At 44.5% G+C, this 15,664-nt stretch overlaps 2 protein-coding genes across 5 annotated transcripts in view; one reads left to right on the forward strand and one right to left on the reverse strand.

Annotated features, from left to right (window-relative positions):
* ralgps2 (Ral GEF with PH domain and SH3 binding motif 2) overlaps window positions 1–15,664 on the forward strand; it is a 66,148-nt gene that overhangs the window by 36,506 nt on the left and 13,978 nt on the right. The window lies entirely within an intron of this gene.
* angptl1a (angiopoietin-like 1a) lies at window positions 1,203–15,471 on the reverse strand. 2 transcript variants are annotated; one of them, XM_047587318.1, is made up of 7 exons: window positions 15,157–15,471; window positions 14,092–14,152; window positions 6,295–6,536; window positions 5,579–6,199; window positions 3,419–3,612; window positions 2,491–2,761; window positions 1,203–2,401 (listed from the first exon to the last, which is right to left on the reverse strand). In XM_047587318.1, exons 3-7 carry the CDS (start codon window positions 6,482–6,484, stop codon window positions 2,214–2,216), a joined length of 1,464 nt encoding a protein of 487 aa, XP_047443274.1. In that variant the 5' UTR covers window positions 6,485–6,536; window positions 14,092–14,152; window positions 15,157–15,471; the 3' UTR covers window positions 1,203–2,213. The 2 variants fall into 2 exon arrangements, with proteins under 2 accessions (XP_047443274.1, XP_047443273.1); XM_047587317.1 differs by lacking the exon at window positions 14,092–14,152.

Consider the following 15,664-nt stretch of genomic DNA (forward strand, 5'->3'; position numbering starts at 1 on the left):
TGATACAGATCGGGACATCCCTACTGAAGCCATGCCTGTGCATGCTTGAACAATAAGATGTTGTCCGTTATAAACTGTTCCAGTGGTTAAAATAGAAGCTGATCTACATTTACACAAATGAGTGAAAAATACAGATGACGTATGTGTCGTGTAAATGTGGGACTGAAAACTACTTTTCTCTGAATAGTGCTAGAGTCTGTTTAAGTTTATGACGGTCAAAGTGTTAAGTTTTCATTAATGAGATGCTGTAGTGTGCATTTTCTGTTGGCCTCCGACAGAGGGGAACGATTTAGACAAAAAACAAGCACAAAGGTCCCAGACTGCAGCTCCAGCGCTGCAGTTGCTGCTCTGAAGTGGCAGCTGTGGGACGTGAATATCAGTTTTTGGAATAACCAATGTAATGGAAAATACCAGTGTTAAAGTGTCATATGTCTCAGATCAGAAAAGCGCGCCAGATGAGTTGTTAATTTCCCCACTGGTTCATATAATCTATAGTGCTGTGGGATAGCAGCAAGTGGAGCCAGTCCTGCTTGGGTCACGGGGGTGCTGGCCTGCATAGATGTACAGTCTGGGAGTCTGCCTATCTGCCAGTGTTGCTGGCTCACCGTTTTATTTGAGTTTATTTATTTTTTATTTTTAGCTAAAATGTGCTGACCGTATATTTCGGTAAGTGTCCTCCTCCTTAGTGTCAGATGGCTCCTATGTGTTCAAACTTACAGCACCTCTGAGAGTAAAGTCCAGAGGAGTCATAATTTCACAATATATGTGTTTTTGGGAAAGAAAGGCTCAATGGTTTTATGTGGAAGGAATGTTCCCATCTTTTTTCTTCCCCAGCTGTCATCCATACGCGTTCTTTATACTTTCATTTTAGTCTGAATTCCACTATAGCAGCGTCCTTTAATATCTTCCTTTATTATTTCTGTTTTTCATATATTCCAATCCGCTGTCATTTGCCCCGTATGTGCTTCAGTCTTCTCCTTTTAACCTTCTGCCTTGCAGAACATGAATGTGCTCTGACAGCTTGGCTTGCACTTAAATCAGATCAAAGATAGTAATAATCTGAAATGATAATTTCGTACCGATAAAATATAAACAGTATTATGCAGTATATATTTTTCATGCTGGAAAAGAATTTATCATACAGCAATGTCGCTATCCAGAAGCTCAGAAACTGGAAGGTCAGTGAAACATACACAAGACAATTTAATGTTTATAGGAGACTTTATTTTTCTTGAATGGCTGGCAGTGCATGTCACATGTTCTCCACCCTCAAGGCAACTCAACATCCGCTCTGGATTCGTCTGCTATCTGTGTGTTTGCTTCTGTTCAAGTTTTACTAATGCATCTCTATGTGTGATTAAAAAAAAAAAACAAACTATGAAGAATTGCATTGGTATAAGGCTATATATAGAATGACCATGGCTATACTTACTATAAATACACAGATAAATAACAAAGAATGGCAGAGTGACAACATTGTGAACATTTGGCCTGAGTAGAATCACACCTCTTAAATTAACTTTCACAAATAAAGCCAAAGATATTTACATACCAGAGCCATCTCAACCATATGCACATCGGACAAGCACATTGTTGTATGAGTTCACTTTCCGTTTGGAGTTGTAGGAAACCCCAGATATCCAGAAAATCCCAGAAAGACGTAGACAGTAGGCTGAGCAAGGCCTGTCACCTCATTACTCGGTTGTCAGTATTCTAACAGCTTTACATTGCATCATTTTCCATGCTAGTGAAGTTAAACATCCAAGTATATCCAATGCCCCATGATATAATGAAAGTAGTGTTTCTTTCAATGACACCAATAGCTGCTCAGAAGAAATCTTGTATCTTATAGTAAATTAATATTTCCCTCTATAACATACTGAAGAAGAGTGGGTAAAATGGCACACAGGAGAGTAATGCTGAATGGCCCAGGGGAACTTGATGGACCATTACTGTCCAAACTAATAAGTACTTAGGGAGGGCAATGGCATCGGTCTTCGTTTCAGCGTTGGAGTCAACTAGTCACGGTGCAGACTGCTGGAGTTTTTATCGCCTGGCTGCAAACACGTGTCTGTCTCTTCTTTGTGTTATTACAAGGGGCAGTTGAACAATGACAGAGATTCCCAATTCTGCCATTACAGTATTTATTTATGGGAAGAAAATGATAATGTCGGGGGCTGAGGTGCATTTGAATGGAGCCACAGGCCAGGGTTTCAGTCAATTGGTCGTATCAGGAGGCGGACAGACTTGAGGGAGTAGAAACCTCCTCCGTAATCTGCCCAGAAGATTCCGTCCTGAAACTTGCTGCGGTAAACTCCCCCGCTGTACCACACGCCGTTCAGATTGGTCTGACCACAGGCGTTGTACCACCAGCCACCCTTATGGAAATGGGCACAGTTACCTAGTGAGAGGAAAACAAGGTCAGGGTTACAGAGTTACCTCACCACTAATACTAATAAAGAAACACAGTTCACTAGTGCATCCACCCACCAGTAAAGGCGTCCTTGTCACGATCGAGTGTGGTGAACTGTTTGCCGTTGTGACTGCTGAAGGAATCGCCAGCGTTGCCCTGGTAGGTGCCCAGCCTCAGCCGATAACCCTCACTCTCTGACTCCAGGTGGAAGCTGCTGTACTCGGCGTAGACCTTCTTCTCCTTCCAGTCTTCCAGCTCTATCATCAGCTTATAATCACCCTGTTTCCCCAGGTTGTAGATATTCTCCAGCCCAAGCCAGTGTTCGCCATCTATGTTGCCAAAGCCTTTCTGTTGGGGACAAGCACCACAGCAAGACATTTTCAGTTTGTGGCTTGGTTTTCAGATCTCTTTGCATTGTAGTTGAATAATGAGTCAGTGGGTTAGACACTGAGGTTTAGCTAACCGGTGAAAAAAGATCTTTTCATTCATTCTGTGGTCCGTGAAGGCATCGTGTCCAAAAAACACAAATAGTAAAACAGGGTAATAAGATTTCTTTGCAGAGTGGTGAGTTTAGAGGAGTCGAGTGAAATGAATGGAAATCTGCTTCCAATTGAGATGATAATGTGTTAAGGTTGTGATCTGTGGTTTCACTCAACAAATTAGCTGGGGGATGGAGAGTTGAGTACGACAAGTGCAGAGCTGCATATTCTGTCCTTGATCCAAATAACATAGAATTATTGATTTTTAAATCTAATTTTGTGTCTAAGGGAAAATGTGTGCCAGGTATTTTGTTAAGATATGTATTTGAGTCCGTTTTTATTTCTGGGTGTTACAAAAACCCCTCCTTCATCTCTCTGCACAACTCAACTCTTTTGTCACATGGAAATGCAAACGATGAAGAGGTCATTACCAGCGGGGTAAAGCTCTTGGACCCTCTCAGTTATTTATGTTGTAAAACCAACATTTACCCTCTTACCCTAATACTTTCTTTTTCGGTGAACCTACCTTGTAAGTCTCCCAGTTGCGAAAGAAGTTAACAGAGCCGTCTTTCCTCCTTTGCAATACTGTCCATCCTCCGTTGTCGAGGCCATGTTCGCACCAGACTTGGATCAGTCGGTCACTTTTGTCTGTCTTAAGAAGGTACATCCCGCTGGTGGTGTGGCCAGCCTGTCGCACCTGGAAACAGTCCTTGAAAGGACCTGGAATTGGAAAGAGTGTTGGCCATAAATTATCTAAACCTCAGACAGAGTAAGCCCCCTAGATAGACTAGATCAGCCTGTACCTCGATTTGACCACATATTCTATTGTGATTCTATTCTATTTCCCATTTGCATTTTATGTAAAGGTCTGACATTATGACGTGTGGCAATGTATCATTATGGCAACTTTTTCTAGAAAACATCTATCTGTGTTTTATTTTGCGTAAACCAACCAAAAGTGCTGCAGCTAACCGAGGCATGTGTGCTCGTTGTTATGTGAATATTCACCTAGATTTAGTCTTCTGTTGTAGCCTTGGGTTAGAGGCTGCACCCAAAGCTCATTTACTCTGTGTGAATTTTTATTAAACCAGTGGGGGTTTATCAGGTTCTTCAAGTTGTTAAAAATAGCATGGTGGTTTAAAAATGATTCAGCTACACCAAACTGTGGTGAAGAAATTTGTATTCATATTAGTACTGAGCCTTCATGGAAAAGTGCTCATTAGGGGTTGGTGGTGTTTTAGGTTTCAAGTTTTACCTCATCTAGATCTACACAATCTACTGTAAAACTGTATCCATATGTACTTAAGCGTGGCAGTCAAATGGGGAAAAATAGGAATAATACTCATACATGATTACATCCATGTAGGTACAATACCCAACATTATTACTAGATTAAACATGATGAAGCATGATGCTTTGACGAAGGTAAAAACATTAAGTGGCGTTTTGTAAATCGGAGGATTACTCATTTGGAGCTCTTTGATTAACAAATACAACGCCAACGTTACAGCCCAGCAAGGCCTGGTTGAAGTAGGAGGGGAATTATTATGCAGAAAATCGAAATAGCTACAAGAACACTCAAGTCCTATTGTTGTCGACAAGTGGAGCCCCTGCAATTTTGCCTCCTACAACCACACTTTTCTTCCATATCTCAGCGTTTCCTCGTGTGTTTCTTCTCCGCAGAGGCTTTTAAAAACGCCCTTTTTGATTCTCAGCTCATTAAACTAAAAATAAGCCTATCTTTATTAGTGCCTGACAGCTGAGCACAGTGTTTCACTAACTGGTTTCTGAAGCACTGAGTGGACAAGCTCTTAGCAAAGCACTTACCTGACTCTTTGGACTAATTCACATCACATTTAACATAGTAACAAAATTAGAAGAAATACCACACTCTAGTATAGACCTGTTGCCTTTCAGCTGTCATCATTTAAACAGACCCTCTTTTATTCACCCCTTTTGTCTGAATGATGTTATGAATGATTTCATCCATTTCACCATCGGATTGTATAACCCTGTCAACATTCCCAGCCGCGCTTTAATCGGCAGTCAAAATACAACAGCCCCGACCAAGTTTTAGGAGCCACTTCCAAGTAGCATTCTGACCTTGAGAATTGGTTTCATATTGGAAGCGATGTTTCTCAGGTTTCAGAATCAGTCGGGTCTCTGAGAGAAAAGTGCAGGGGAGCCATGTCCGTATTAGACGACTCTATCTGATTGGACGAGTTCGTCAGGTCTGTGTTTTCTTTGACTTTGCCGTGCCTCTGTATTTCTTGTCTAGGCTGAATGTAAACCGGACTAAAGCCGTGTAGTGGGTATGTGTGACGTCTTTTCAAAAGGACTTAATCCACATCTCACTAATTTAGTGCACATGGTGAGCGCTGTGCAGCCAATACAGGCGGCCAAGTGGGATCATAGGAATGCATGATTTCACTGCCTCTGTAACATGCCAAGGATGAGCCAACTGTGCCTCACAAATACTAACTGTTGCGGGAAGTTACCATTTGAGTTTCAGCTAATCGTGCTTATTTGTGTACAGTTAATTTGCACAATTACCGGAATAACCGACACTTACCTAGAAGGACTAAGTTTTGGCTTCCATTGACTAGAGCTCATTAGATTTAATTGTTTTATAGCAGCACTCACTTATTCCTCCATTATCCCTTGATGCTTTGAAACAACCACATACCGTCAGACGTGAGTGTTCCCTGTGGTGGCGGAGGATCAATCCCAAAGGGGTTCGCAGTAGGTGAGTCCATGCGTGATCCTCTGGAGAAGGCCCTGTTGTTATTGTCTCTCTGTATCTCGTTGGTGAAACGGCTGTTCACCGGTATGTTCTGAGGCACCACCTGCACCAGCGGAGGAACCGGGGGCAGCTCGCCACGCCCCAGCGTCCTCAGACACTGCTCCTCGAGCGCGGCGATGAGAATGGACTGGTTGTTGACCACCCCGGCCATTGTGGCAAATCGGCCCTCCAGCTCCTTGTACCTCGAGGCCAGTCGCATCATCTCTGAGGTCACGTTGAGGACACGGTTTTCCAGCTGGGCCAGCTCCAGAGAGTTGTCCCTCTTCCTGATGATCTCATGGAGCAGCTGCATATAGAGCTGGGTCACTCTGGAGTTCATGTTCCTGCTCTCTTTCCGCAGCAGCTTCATCTCATTCACCAAGTTACCATCTACGTCTACCACCAGCTGCAGCGTCTCAATCTCGCGCCGCTGTTTGTTGAGCACCTCCCGCACATCTGCAATATCCATGCGGGTCACTCTGTCCTTGTCTGGCTCGGGGCCCGTGGTGCTGGCACAGATGGGACCTGATGACAGATAGAAGTCATTTAGGCGATTAACAAGAAGTTAGTTTCATGCAGTGGAAAGAAAAAAAAAATCTAAAAGAAGTTATCCTTTATACCTGTGATTCTCTGCTCAGGTACCAGGAAGGTATAGGAACACTTTTTAGCATCAGGATCCAAAGGAGCTCTTTTACTCCTGTGAAGAGAAGGCTCTTTGGTCCTCCGGGCTTCCCTGGAGCTCCTGCAGTAACTTTCCTCCCAAAGTGAGAGGCACAGCAGGGCGCACAGGCTCCACATCAGCCGCTGCATTGCCACTGTCTGGCTAGATGTACAGATGGACTGCTACTCCCTCCAGGCCTCCCTGCAAGAATGCAAGACATTGGGAGTTAAGGAGACAGCCTCTTTTTTGTTTGTGACACAAACAGAAGGGGTGTTTATTGCACGCTTGTCCTGTTCACATCGCCATAGGACGATGAGGAGTATTGGATACTTATTCAAATATCCCCAGAAAATCTGCAATTATTTAGAGAAATGCTGTAGCGGAGTTGTCAGGCCATTCTTCCACAAGATGTTTTTTGTGTGGAAAGAGTGAAAGAGAGAACATACTTTCTGTCTAGCCAACTGGACAAGGTCTGCTTTCTGTTTTTTCATTAGTTCCCCTCGCTGACAGACACCCCATTTTTCTGAGGTCCTGTTGTTTTCCACTGTTAAGACGGCCTGATACGGGACTACTGCCTGAGCTTTATCTTTGATGGCATTTTATCGTCTCCATTCTTGGAACTGTCTTTTCCTACAACAGGAATCTTTCCAGAAATCACTTTTTATAAAAATCTTTTCAGCACGTTGACCACAAGAGTCTGCTTCCAGTTCTATTTCTAGTGATGTACCGTCGCTCTTCAAATTGTGACTTGTGTGTTAACACAATTGAATGGCCACTGATGTGTAGTTTTCCAGTTTAGTGACTTCCAGAACTTGCATAAAACTATCACATCAAAGAGATTAATTCTAATTCATAAATATGTGGACTTAAGAGGGAGAAGCTTGGTGTCACTTTAGTTTCAAATCAGTCAGACACTAAACCTTAAATATACAAATTCTACAATTTCACATCCCTCATGGAACTGATTATTAGGTCAAAGTGGCCTGTAGGAAGGTTCACACAACCTCCTTTAAAGATCCGACCTTCTTATCTCCTACTTGTGGTGCCTTGCTGGTAAAACACACTGACCTTTGTTTCCAATGCAGCTTCCTCTGTGACAGGTTAAAATGGCAGCAGCGTTGTTAGGTGGGTGGTAGTATGTGTTTCACTTGAAAGATTTTACAAACAGGCAGTCACTACAGGGGTGTGAGACGTGGTCAAAAAATAATATGTGCAAAGCTGTTTTCAGCCCCGACTAATTTGCACTCTGACTCCTGGCGCTTACACAGCCTTCTTATTTTCCCCACTGATTCTACTTCTGTTTCTCATCAGGATACAAACACTAAACACGCTCACACACACACACACACACACGTACACACTGCTCCATTTACCACCCCAGCCCCGGGCCGTGCGAGGCCAACACAGTCGGTCTTTACTCAGTGCCACATCATTAAGCCCTACCTCCACCCCGAAACCCGGGCCCTGTGTGTCTCCCACATGACGCCATTGTGGTTCTTCAGGAATTCTGGCAATTCTGTCACTTGGAACAATGTTCAGAGGGGACAGGATTGTACTACACACACACACTCTCCTGCTGCACTCCCGCTGCTGTGTATACTGTGTGCACCCATTTGTATGATTGAATGCTGTGTACTCATGACTGTCCAGAGATGTTATTCATTTTTATAGTCGTGTGTTTTTCCAGCAGCCCGTGCATCTGACAGCGTATCCAGGTACTGCATCCTTGCTGACCTCGGTGAGGGCCGCTAATGACTTTAACAGCGGCATCAGCGATATCACTTCTCCAGTGCGTCTCCTCTTCCAAAATACGGCTAGCTTTTTACTGTTGCAATCACCTCCACAGAAGTGTACACACAGTTTAGGGGGCATGGAGAGGACGGGGGACGTTACTGCTCATCCATCAGCTGCTACCTGCTTCACTTGACATCTCTCTTTCTTTTTTATTCGTCATATCCCTTCCCTTCCCTCGCCGTCTCTTACATCTGGTGTTTTGGAGGCTCCTCCTAGGTGGTGGTTCCGAGTACGAGGCACCTAGCCTCATTTACAGAACCACAACATATCAAAAACATTCCAGGGAACGTTTAGAGGTCACCAGTGTGTCGTGAAGGAACAAAGTTTCCTCAGAACGTGCTGAGCGGCTCTTTTCTTCCGTCTAAAAAAAGCATAACTAAACACTGCGGAGGTGTTTCATGACTGTGAGGGCTGTGGAGTGGAAAACAAAGTGGAGTCATCGACTCTAAAACATTATGCAACATGTTACACTGTGGTTCCATTCTGCAAACGTATGTTTTGTGTATTGGACATTGGACGGGAGGCTGTTTTCATTGAATCGTGTTTATAGTGATCCACACACGCTGGTTCGGCAGAGATAGTTGGGGAGCTGCGCCAGCAATCGCGCACATCTGGGGCTTTTCAGATTCAACAACAAAACACACAAGATATAAAAGTCTGCACGCCTGAATGGACACCACTCGAGTGTTTCTCAACATGCTGCTCCGAGCTCTCTTACTGAATATGAGTTTAGTTTATAATGGAATTCCTGTACAGTCTTTTGTATGCATGTGTGCATTACATGGACAGGAGTATGCATGTGTGGTTTAGTGTTGACGTGAAATAGCAATGTTCCAAATCCTCGAGTATTATTTAGCTCAAGATACATTATGAGGTGCTTCAGAGAAATGTCAGAACATAGGAGAGCAGTGAGTGGAGATACTTTTGAGAGTAGGCGCTGGAAGGAGATGAGGAGCAGCAGGCTGTAAGGCTGAAATAAATCTCAACTGGATAGCACACATAGTAGATTAAAGATAGAAGAGACTAATATTGGCAGAAAATAGGTCATGGCCCTTTTTCACATCCTGGCCATGTAAAGCAGAAGCAGAACCCAGGCTGAAATACTCCCAGTCCTTTTTCTTTTTTTCTTAAGCTTTTTTTTTTATTCTTCTTCTTGAAAGAGTGCCACTCTTTTCTTATAATTTCTCTTCTTTTCGACTGTTACTTTCCATTTAATTTCCTTCCTGCCTGTGTAACCCCCACCACTTCACTTTCCCTCTCTTCCTTTTGTCAGTCTTCCCTCTTATTTTTCTCGTTTCTCGTTTCGTTTCGTGTTCCTTTCACTTGTGCTGCAGTTAAACTAAGGCATATGAAAGTCATACAGCAAATGAGAGAAACTGAACCAATTTTCTCCTTAACATCAATAAGAGTTATTAAATTTCTTGTTGGCCTTCTCTCACTGACAAACCGATTCCACAACATCCATTTAAAATGAGTGAAACGCAGCTTGGGGAGAGAAAAAAAAAAAAAAAGGATTTGCAGCGTCGACTCGGCCAACCAGCCTTGTGTTTTGGCAACACTATGGAGTCTTCCTTAGTGATCTGCTGGGTCCTCACTCCCTAATGACTCGGACTAGTCGAGAGTCATGTGTCTCTGTGTCTTTCTGTGCTACGGGTTAATTTAAGTGAGAAGTTTTAACAGCAGGCTGTACGTGGTCTTGCTTTGCTCGTTAGTTGTACTACACACACTTTCTTTCAGTTTTCAGTGCAACAAGATACAATACTCGCAGTGTTTAAGTTCTCTCATCTTCTAAAGGCAAACTCCAAGCCTGCAGCTGCATCTGTTACGGTATTTCACTTTAAATTTCAACCTGTTTTTTTTTTTTTGTTTGTTTGTTTTGATTCTCTCCTGTATGTGATTAACCGCTCTTCTGAATCTATTACTTTGACTTTCCATTGCTTTATCTAATAATAATTTAAGAGCTTAACGTCATGATGACGGATCTCAGACAAAAATACACTCACACAGTTGTTGTTCGCGTGCATGCAGACACGCAAAATGTTTGGGACTCTGGCTTTCGTCTGCCTGGCGTTTGTTGTGTGGGAGCTGATGTTCGGCATTAATGCTGATTAGCTCTTTGCTCGAGAAGGAGGCCGAGATGATTCTTTTTCTGCATGTCGTAAGAGAGGAAATGACCAGAGAACTCATTAAGCAAGACAGCTGCTTACATTACTCCTCGACGGGAAAAATTAGCTTGGAATCGTTGGCTAAACAGCGTAATGAATGTCGGTGGTTAGCTCAGAAAGACAGCCGTATGTCACACATAGGGCCACGCGTTACACTGTAAGAATTGGCCACGAGCCTCTTAAAGGGTATCGGGTTTTGGGATGAGCACATTGATTAATAGACGTATAGTGTAAACTGTCTGTGTGGAAATCTGACTTACTGCAGGTGTCTGGTTAGAGGCAAAGGAGGGGGAAGACTTACGTGTGCTCTATCGCACGAGCCCCTTTAATGTCAATAGTATACTGGTTACATATACATGTGTGTTGAATCTGTAACGGAGCAAATGTCAAATAAAGTCACTAAAATAGAGCTTTGGATTTGGATACAGAGTAATAGGAGGAACGAGAAATAACTTAGTACATGTATGATATATGTAACCAACAAGCAACATTTCAAGAGCCTTGTGGACTTTTTATGCCTCCTGTCAGGTGAGGGATGAGCTTGAGCCTGCGAGAGTGTAACATTTAGACCGGGGCTATTAAACTGCCAGTGCTATTGGTCCGTATTGTGTGGATTTCAGATCTCCTCCTCTCACTGTGTCTCCCGCTGTGATTTACCAATTCTGATGTGTCAGTTCGTAGCCTGATGGATTGCAGTTAAACAAGCACAAGAGAAAGACTCGGATATAAATTATTTATATTTTCAGGCTAAATGTATTTCCCAGCCTCTAAATCCCCTGCCTCCACTCCCTTCCATCTGTTCCTCAAAGTTTCCCACAACAAGTCCAAAATGCCCCAAAACACACAACACCTCATCACTGGACAGAGGCGGGCGGAAGGGGGTGGGGGGTTATTGAGGAGACGTTGAAGCAGCAGGAATGAGCTGCACTGTTACTTTACATGACAACATGGAGCCCTGCCAGCTGTACAAAAGCCAGAGGGCGACGTCCTTCCAGCTTCATAATCCATATGTGATATAACCGACCACCGCTTTCGTCCGCAGAGCTGCTCAGATTTCAGTCTTTATGTTTGGTTGTCGCCTTGTTGACTCCATGTTTTTCACTATTTTATGAGTTCCAGTGGTTTTTCTATGGAACCCATGACATAGTTTATCTGAGCTAGCAACAGTAACATAGGAAGTCATGGCCGGACAACCGGCGGGAGCGCTCTGGTTGGTGTTCAGCAGACCAATCACAAGACCAACGAAGGCTCAACTGCTGACACAATCACTAGTGGAGCCGAGGCTTAGAAACCTTGTTACCGGCCTCAAATAAAAAATGAAAGGAGAGTCGGAGTGAAGAACGCAGCAGGAGCGAGGAAGCAGTAAAAGCAATGCCATTATAAAACAATTAATGAAAAAAACAAACAGCATACCGAGAAGAGCACAACAACAACAGCAAGGAAAAAACTCATAAAAGTCTCATCAAAAAAAAAAGAAGAAGAAGAAACTTTCCAGAGACTAAACACTGCTACTACATATTTTGATTTATACCTCCTCATTAAACGGTCCATGTTGAAAATATTAAAGGAGTGTTTAAGGTAGATTAAAATGGCTGCAGGAGCACTTTCTTTGCATTTATGACCTGAGCCAGTGGTTTAGCTGGAAGACTGGAAGATTCCCACTGGAATTTAAAACTGAAGCTGTGTGTTATGTCAAGTGGTTCACTGTAAGGTGATGTTGGCCTGCGGTTCGAATGTAACCAGCGCTCCCACAAACGTTCTCTCGCTCTCTGCCTCCTCGCTACAGAGTCGTCTCCCTTCACGATGCCGTATTAGTGAAGAACGAGACCCCGAAATCCCCCTGAGGCCCCGCCAGCCCCCATCTGTTTTCCTTTTTCTTTAGCGAAACTCTAAACATGTGGGCTGATGTTGGGGTCGGAGGTCTGTATGTGGGATTAGGATCCAGTCCCACCCTTCCTCTACCTTGCCCCCTCCCGCTCGTCCGCCTCACCACCCATGCAATCAATTGGCCTTTGTGGAAAGCGGCTTCCCCCTCTTCCTCTTTATGCACGGCGCACACATAAATGCACACCGCACGGGGGCCGAGTTCACATGAGGCCGTCCTTCTCCGTCTGTCATACTTTGTCAAGATAAGGACTCTCAACTCTCCGACACGCTGCTCCATCACTCCATGACATCCATCCTCTTACCACCCCCATCGCAGAACAAACACTCAGACCAGCCCCTTTCCACAAACTCAACACCTCTTTTAAACACGCTTGAAATGCTGTGTGCAAACACAAGTATAAAATCCTCGCACATCAAAATTCCAGCGTCATCTTTAACTAGACATCACCGCAGAAATGTGTCACCCCGGCCGACAGAGGAGCTCTAAAAGCACCGGTTCAGGTGGTTTCTCTCTTGAATGGAGCCATAATGGGACACTTTACTTTGAGCACATGCTGCCTCTAAGGTTTCTCCCCACTGAAAAGAGCTGGAGGAGGGTCAGGGGAGAGAGGAGAGCCAGGAGGAAGGAATATTAAAAAGTTACAGCTTTTTGTATAAAAGTTTGTTTGGCTGAATCGCGTACACATTGAGATTTAGGAGATGACTCGTAACCGCTCGCACATAAACTTTTTCCCGGTTTTTATTCCTCCTCTGAGTCACATCTCACCTTCAGCTCATACCTCAGACGACACATGCTTTCTATTAGCTGAATCAACAAGGAAGAACACATAAATCCGCGCACACAGCAGCGCACACTCATTGCCCAGAGGCTCTACTTAGTTACATGCCTGCACTTCTCCTCTCTGTTTACCCTGACCTCCTGGCCGACCTCTCCTTGTGTATGGTGACCTGCCTTTTCAGCTGTGTCCAATCTCTCATTAAGGGAATTCTAAATGATATTCGCGGTGCGGCCCGGAGACTGCACTCTTGGCTCCGTTCCCCCCCATAGTTCCTGCAGCTCCTCACCCAGTTCAAATGCACCACAGATTCACATGTGACTCGTGATGTAGGCTGGAGTTTAAAGAGATCGCAATATGTCCGATTTGCTTTGCCGCGGTCGGATTTGCCCGCATGCGGCCAGCGCTTTGAGACCCGTGTCTGTATCCAACATGTGTTTTCGTAGTCTGGGTCCGTATACGTCTCCGTTGAGCCGATAAGATCAGCTGAACTACACATCTGTACCTGTCGTGGGCTGACACGCAGGCTCAGGTGAAACGGCTGAGATGCTATTGGACGTGCGCCCATCGCCCAGAACCCGCAGCTGGCTGGGTGAGCGATCAGCCTCCCGCTGTGTTACAACATAATCTGTGACAGGACGGCTGGGGGGAGGGCGGTGGCTGACTGGCTCTGACAGCCCAACCATGCACCACCTGATTGCTATTTATTGGCTTGTCCAGCCACTTAAAAACTTTTGAGTGGACGGGGGTTTTCTGTTGTGATTTAAAGTCCTGGTTGGAAGTTAAGAGACTGGTTATTTTATGTGTGGATTGGGAGTAATGAGCCATTTGAAGCCGTGCAGTGGAGATTCAGGTGAATCCGAGAGCCAAGCGCTGGCTCTCCGGCGCGGAATGTCCTGGATGCAACTCAGACAGCTGCTGCTGCCTCCTCTTTATCATTTTTAGTTTGCTTTCTTCTTTTCCACCCTGAGTTATTGGAGGTATCGATAGTATGATTTATTACTTCAGGGGAGAATGGAGCAAGCTCGTGAGATGTTTTCCTAGCCTCTTCCCCCATTTTGCCTTTTTACTTCTGGCTTTCTGAAGGCGCTGTGTGTGTGTGTGTGTGTGTGTGTCTCTCTCATGGTCACTTACAGCAGTTACAGATGTGGCTTTGTAGTGAGCAGAACCGTTTTCCACAGATCCCACCAACAGGCTGAGGCATAAGTGAAAACATTTGAAGATAATTGTGAGTTATATATGGAAGAGCACCAGGCTGATATTATTAGTGTTCAAAGCTTTTGCTATCTCAGTGTGTGAAGTGTCTTAGATTAATGGGGTGTGTTTGATAACGGATGTGGTTAAGCTTGGCTTACATCGTAGTATCATTTTTTTCCTCCTCTAACACAACCCTGTGAATGGGACGCGCTCCCTGTCGCAGAAACAAGTCTGTCCTACCCGGAGAAGCGTGTGTCGGGAGACGTGTCATCGCCTCGTTATGTGTGATGTTATTGAAATAACCCCGATTCCACCCGGGTAACTTGGCTGCGTCCCTCCTCCTCCCCCCCGTTTGCAGCCAGACTCACATGGTGATGTATTAGGAAACCAAAAGCCAAGAAAAAATAAACAGGCCTGGCTCCAGAGCTCAAATCTCTCCATCTGATCAAATCGGTCTCACTCAAGTGTTTTGCTGGAATGCCCTCATTTTCTCTCTCTTCACCTTTTTTCCTTTGTATTTCTCCTGAGGTAGGGTGTGTTGTTAATTTCGGAAGAAGTTGTTTCTCCTTCCTACACTTGAAGAATTGCCCTTACTGACATACTCGGGGTTTTTTCTGACGTAACCTGCTTCTTTAGAAATTCAGTTTTTTTTTTACAACATCAATGCAATTCTACAATTCCCTCATATTCTACCTGTGTACCTTTGCATACGTTGTACGTGGACACATGGTTTAGTTCTCAGCATGCTGTACACAGTATATCCCAGAGAGACAGAGGAAAGCCAAAGAAGCGTTGCTAAATATTTCTGTCTGCAGCCACAGCCTCCAGTCACGAAACGTCCTAACTTCTCCGACCTCTCAGCCAGAGCTCTCACAGCTGGCCGAGCACACACACACACACACACACACTCACACTCATGCATGCAACAACATACAGTACGACCAAACGTAGTGCTAAGTTTAAAAAGCAAAAAATAGAAACAGAAAAAAACTCAGTGTTTACCTGTTTGTTACCAGTAGTGTGTGGGTGAGTGTTTTCCTGCAGTTATGGTTTCATGTGTGTATTGAATTGTGTCTTCACCAGGCTGCAGTGCTCAGGACTCATCTCTCTTGTCTGTCTCTCTTTGTCCCAGTCTTCGGGAGTGCTCCCTTCCACTCCCGTGGCTTCTTTCCTGTGGCTGCAAATCACAATACAAGGCTTTAGGCAAGGCCCCGCTTCCAAAAGAGGAGCTTCTCTCTGTGGACTCAGCTGTCCCGGGGCTCAGGCTGGGGCATGGTTCAAAAGCCGGCCACTTCAACAGACTGAGCTCTAACCACTGATGCCTTTAGTTTTTCACAAAGGATGGGGGAGACCAGAGGAGGGAGGGAGGGCGAGGAGGAAGAGAGGGGTGGAGAAGGGGGATGAGGGTGTGGGAGTTGGATATTGCCTTTTTTTTTTCTTCTCTTCCTCTCTTGATTTTTTTTTTTTTTTTTTTTTTTTTTGGAGCTGCCCGGCCTACCTCTGATGTCAC

The sequence above is a fragment of the Mugil cephalus genome, chromosome 6 (genome assembly GCF_022458985.1).
Source record: "Mugil cephalus isolate CIBA_MC_2020 chromosome 6, CIBA_Mcephalus_1.1, whole genome shotgun sequence".
NCBI classification, from domain to species: Eukaryota; Metazoa; Chordata; class Actinopteri; order Mugiliformes; family Mugilidae; genus Mugil; species Mugil cephalus.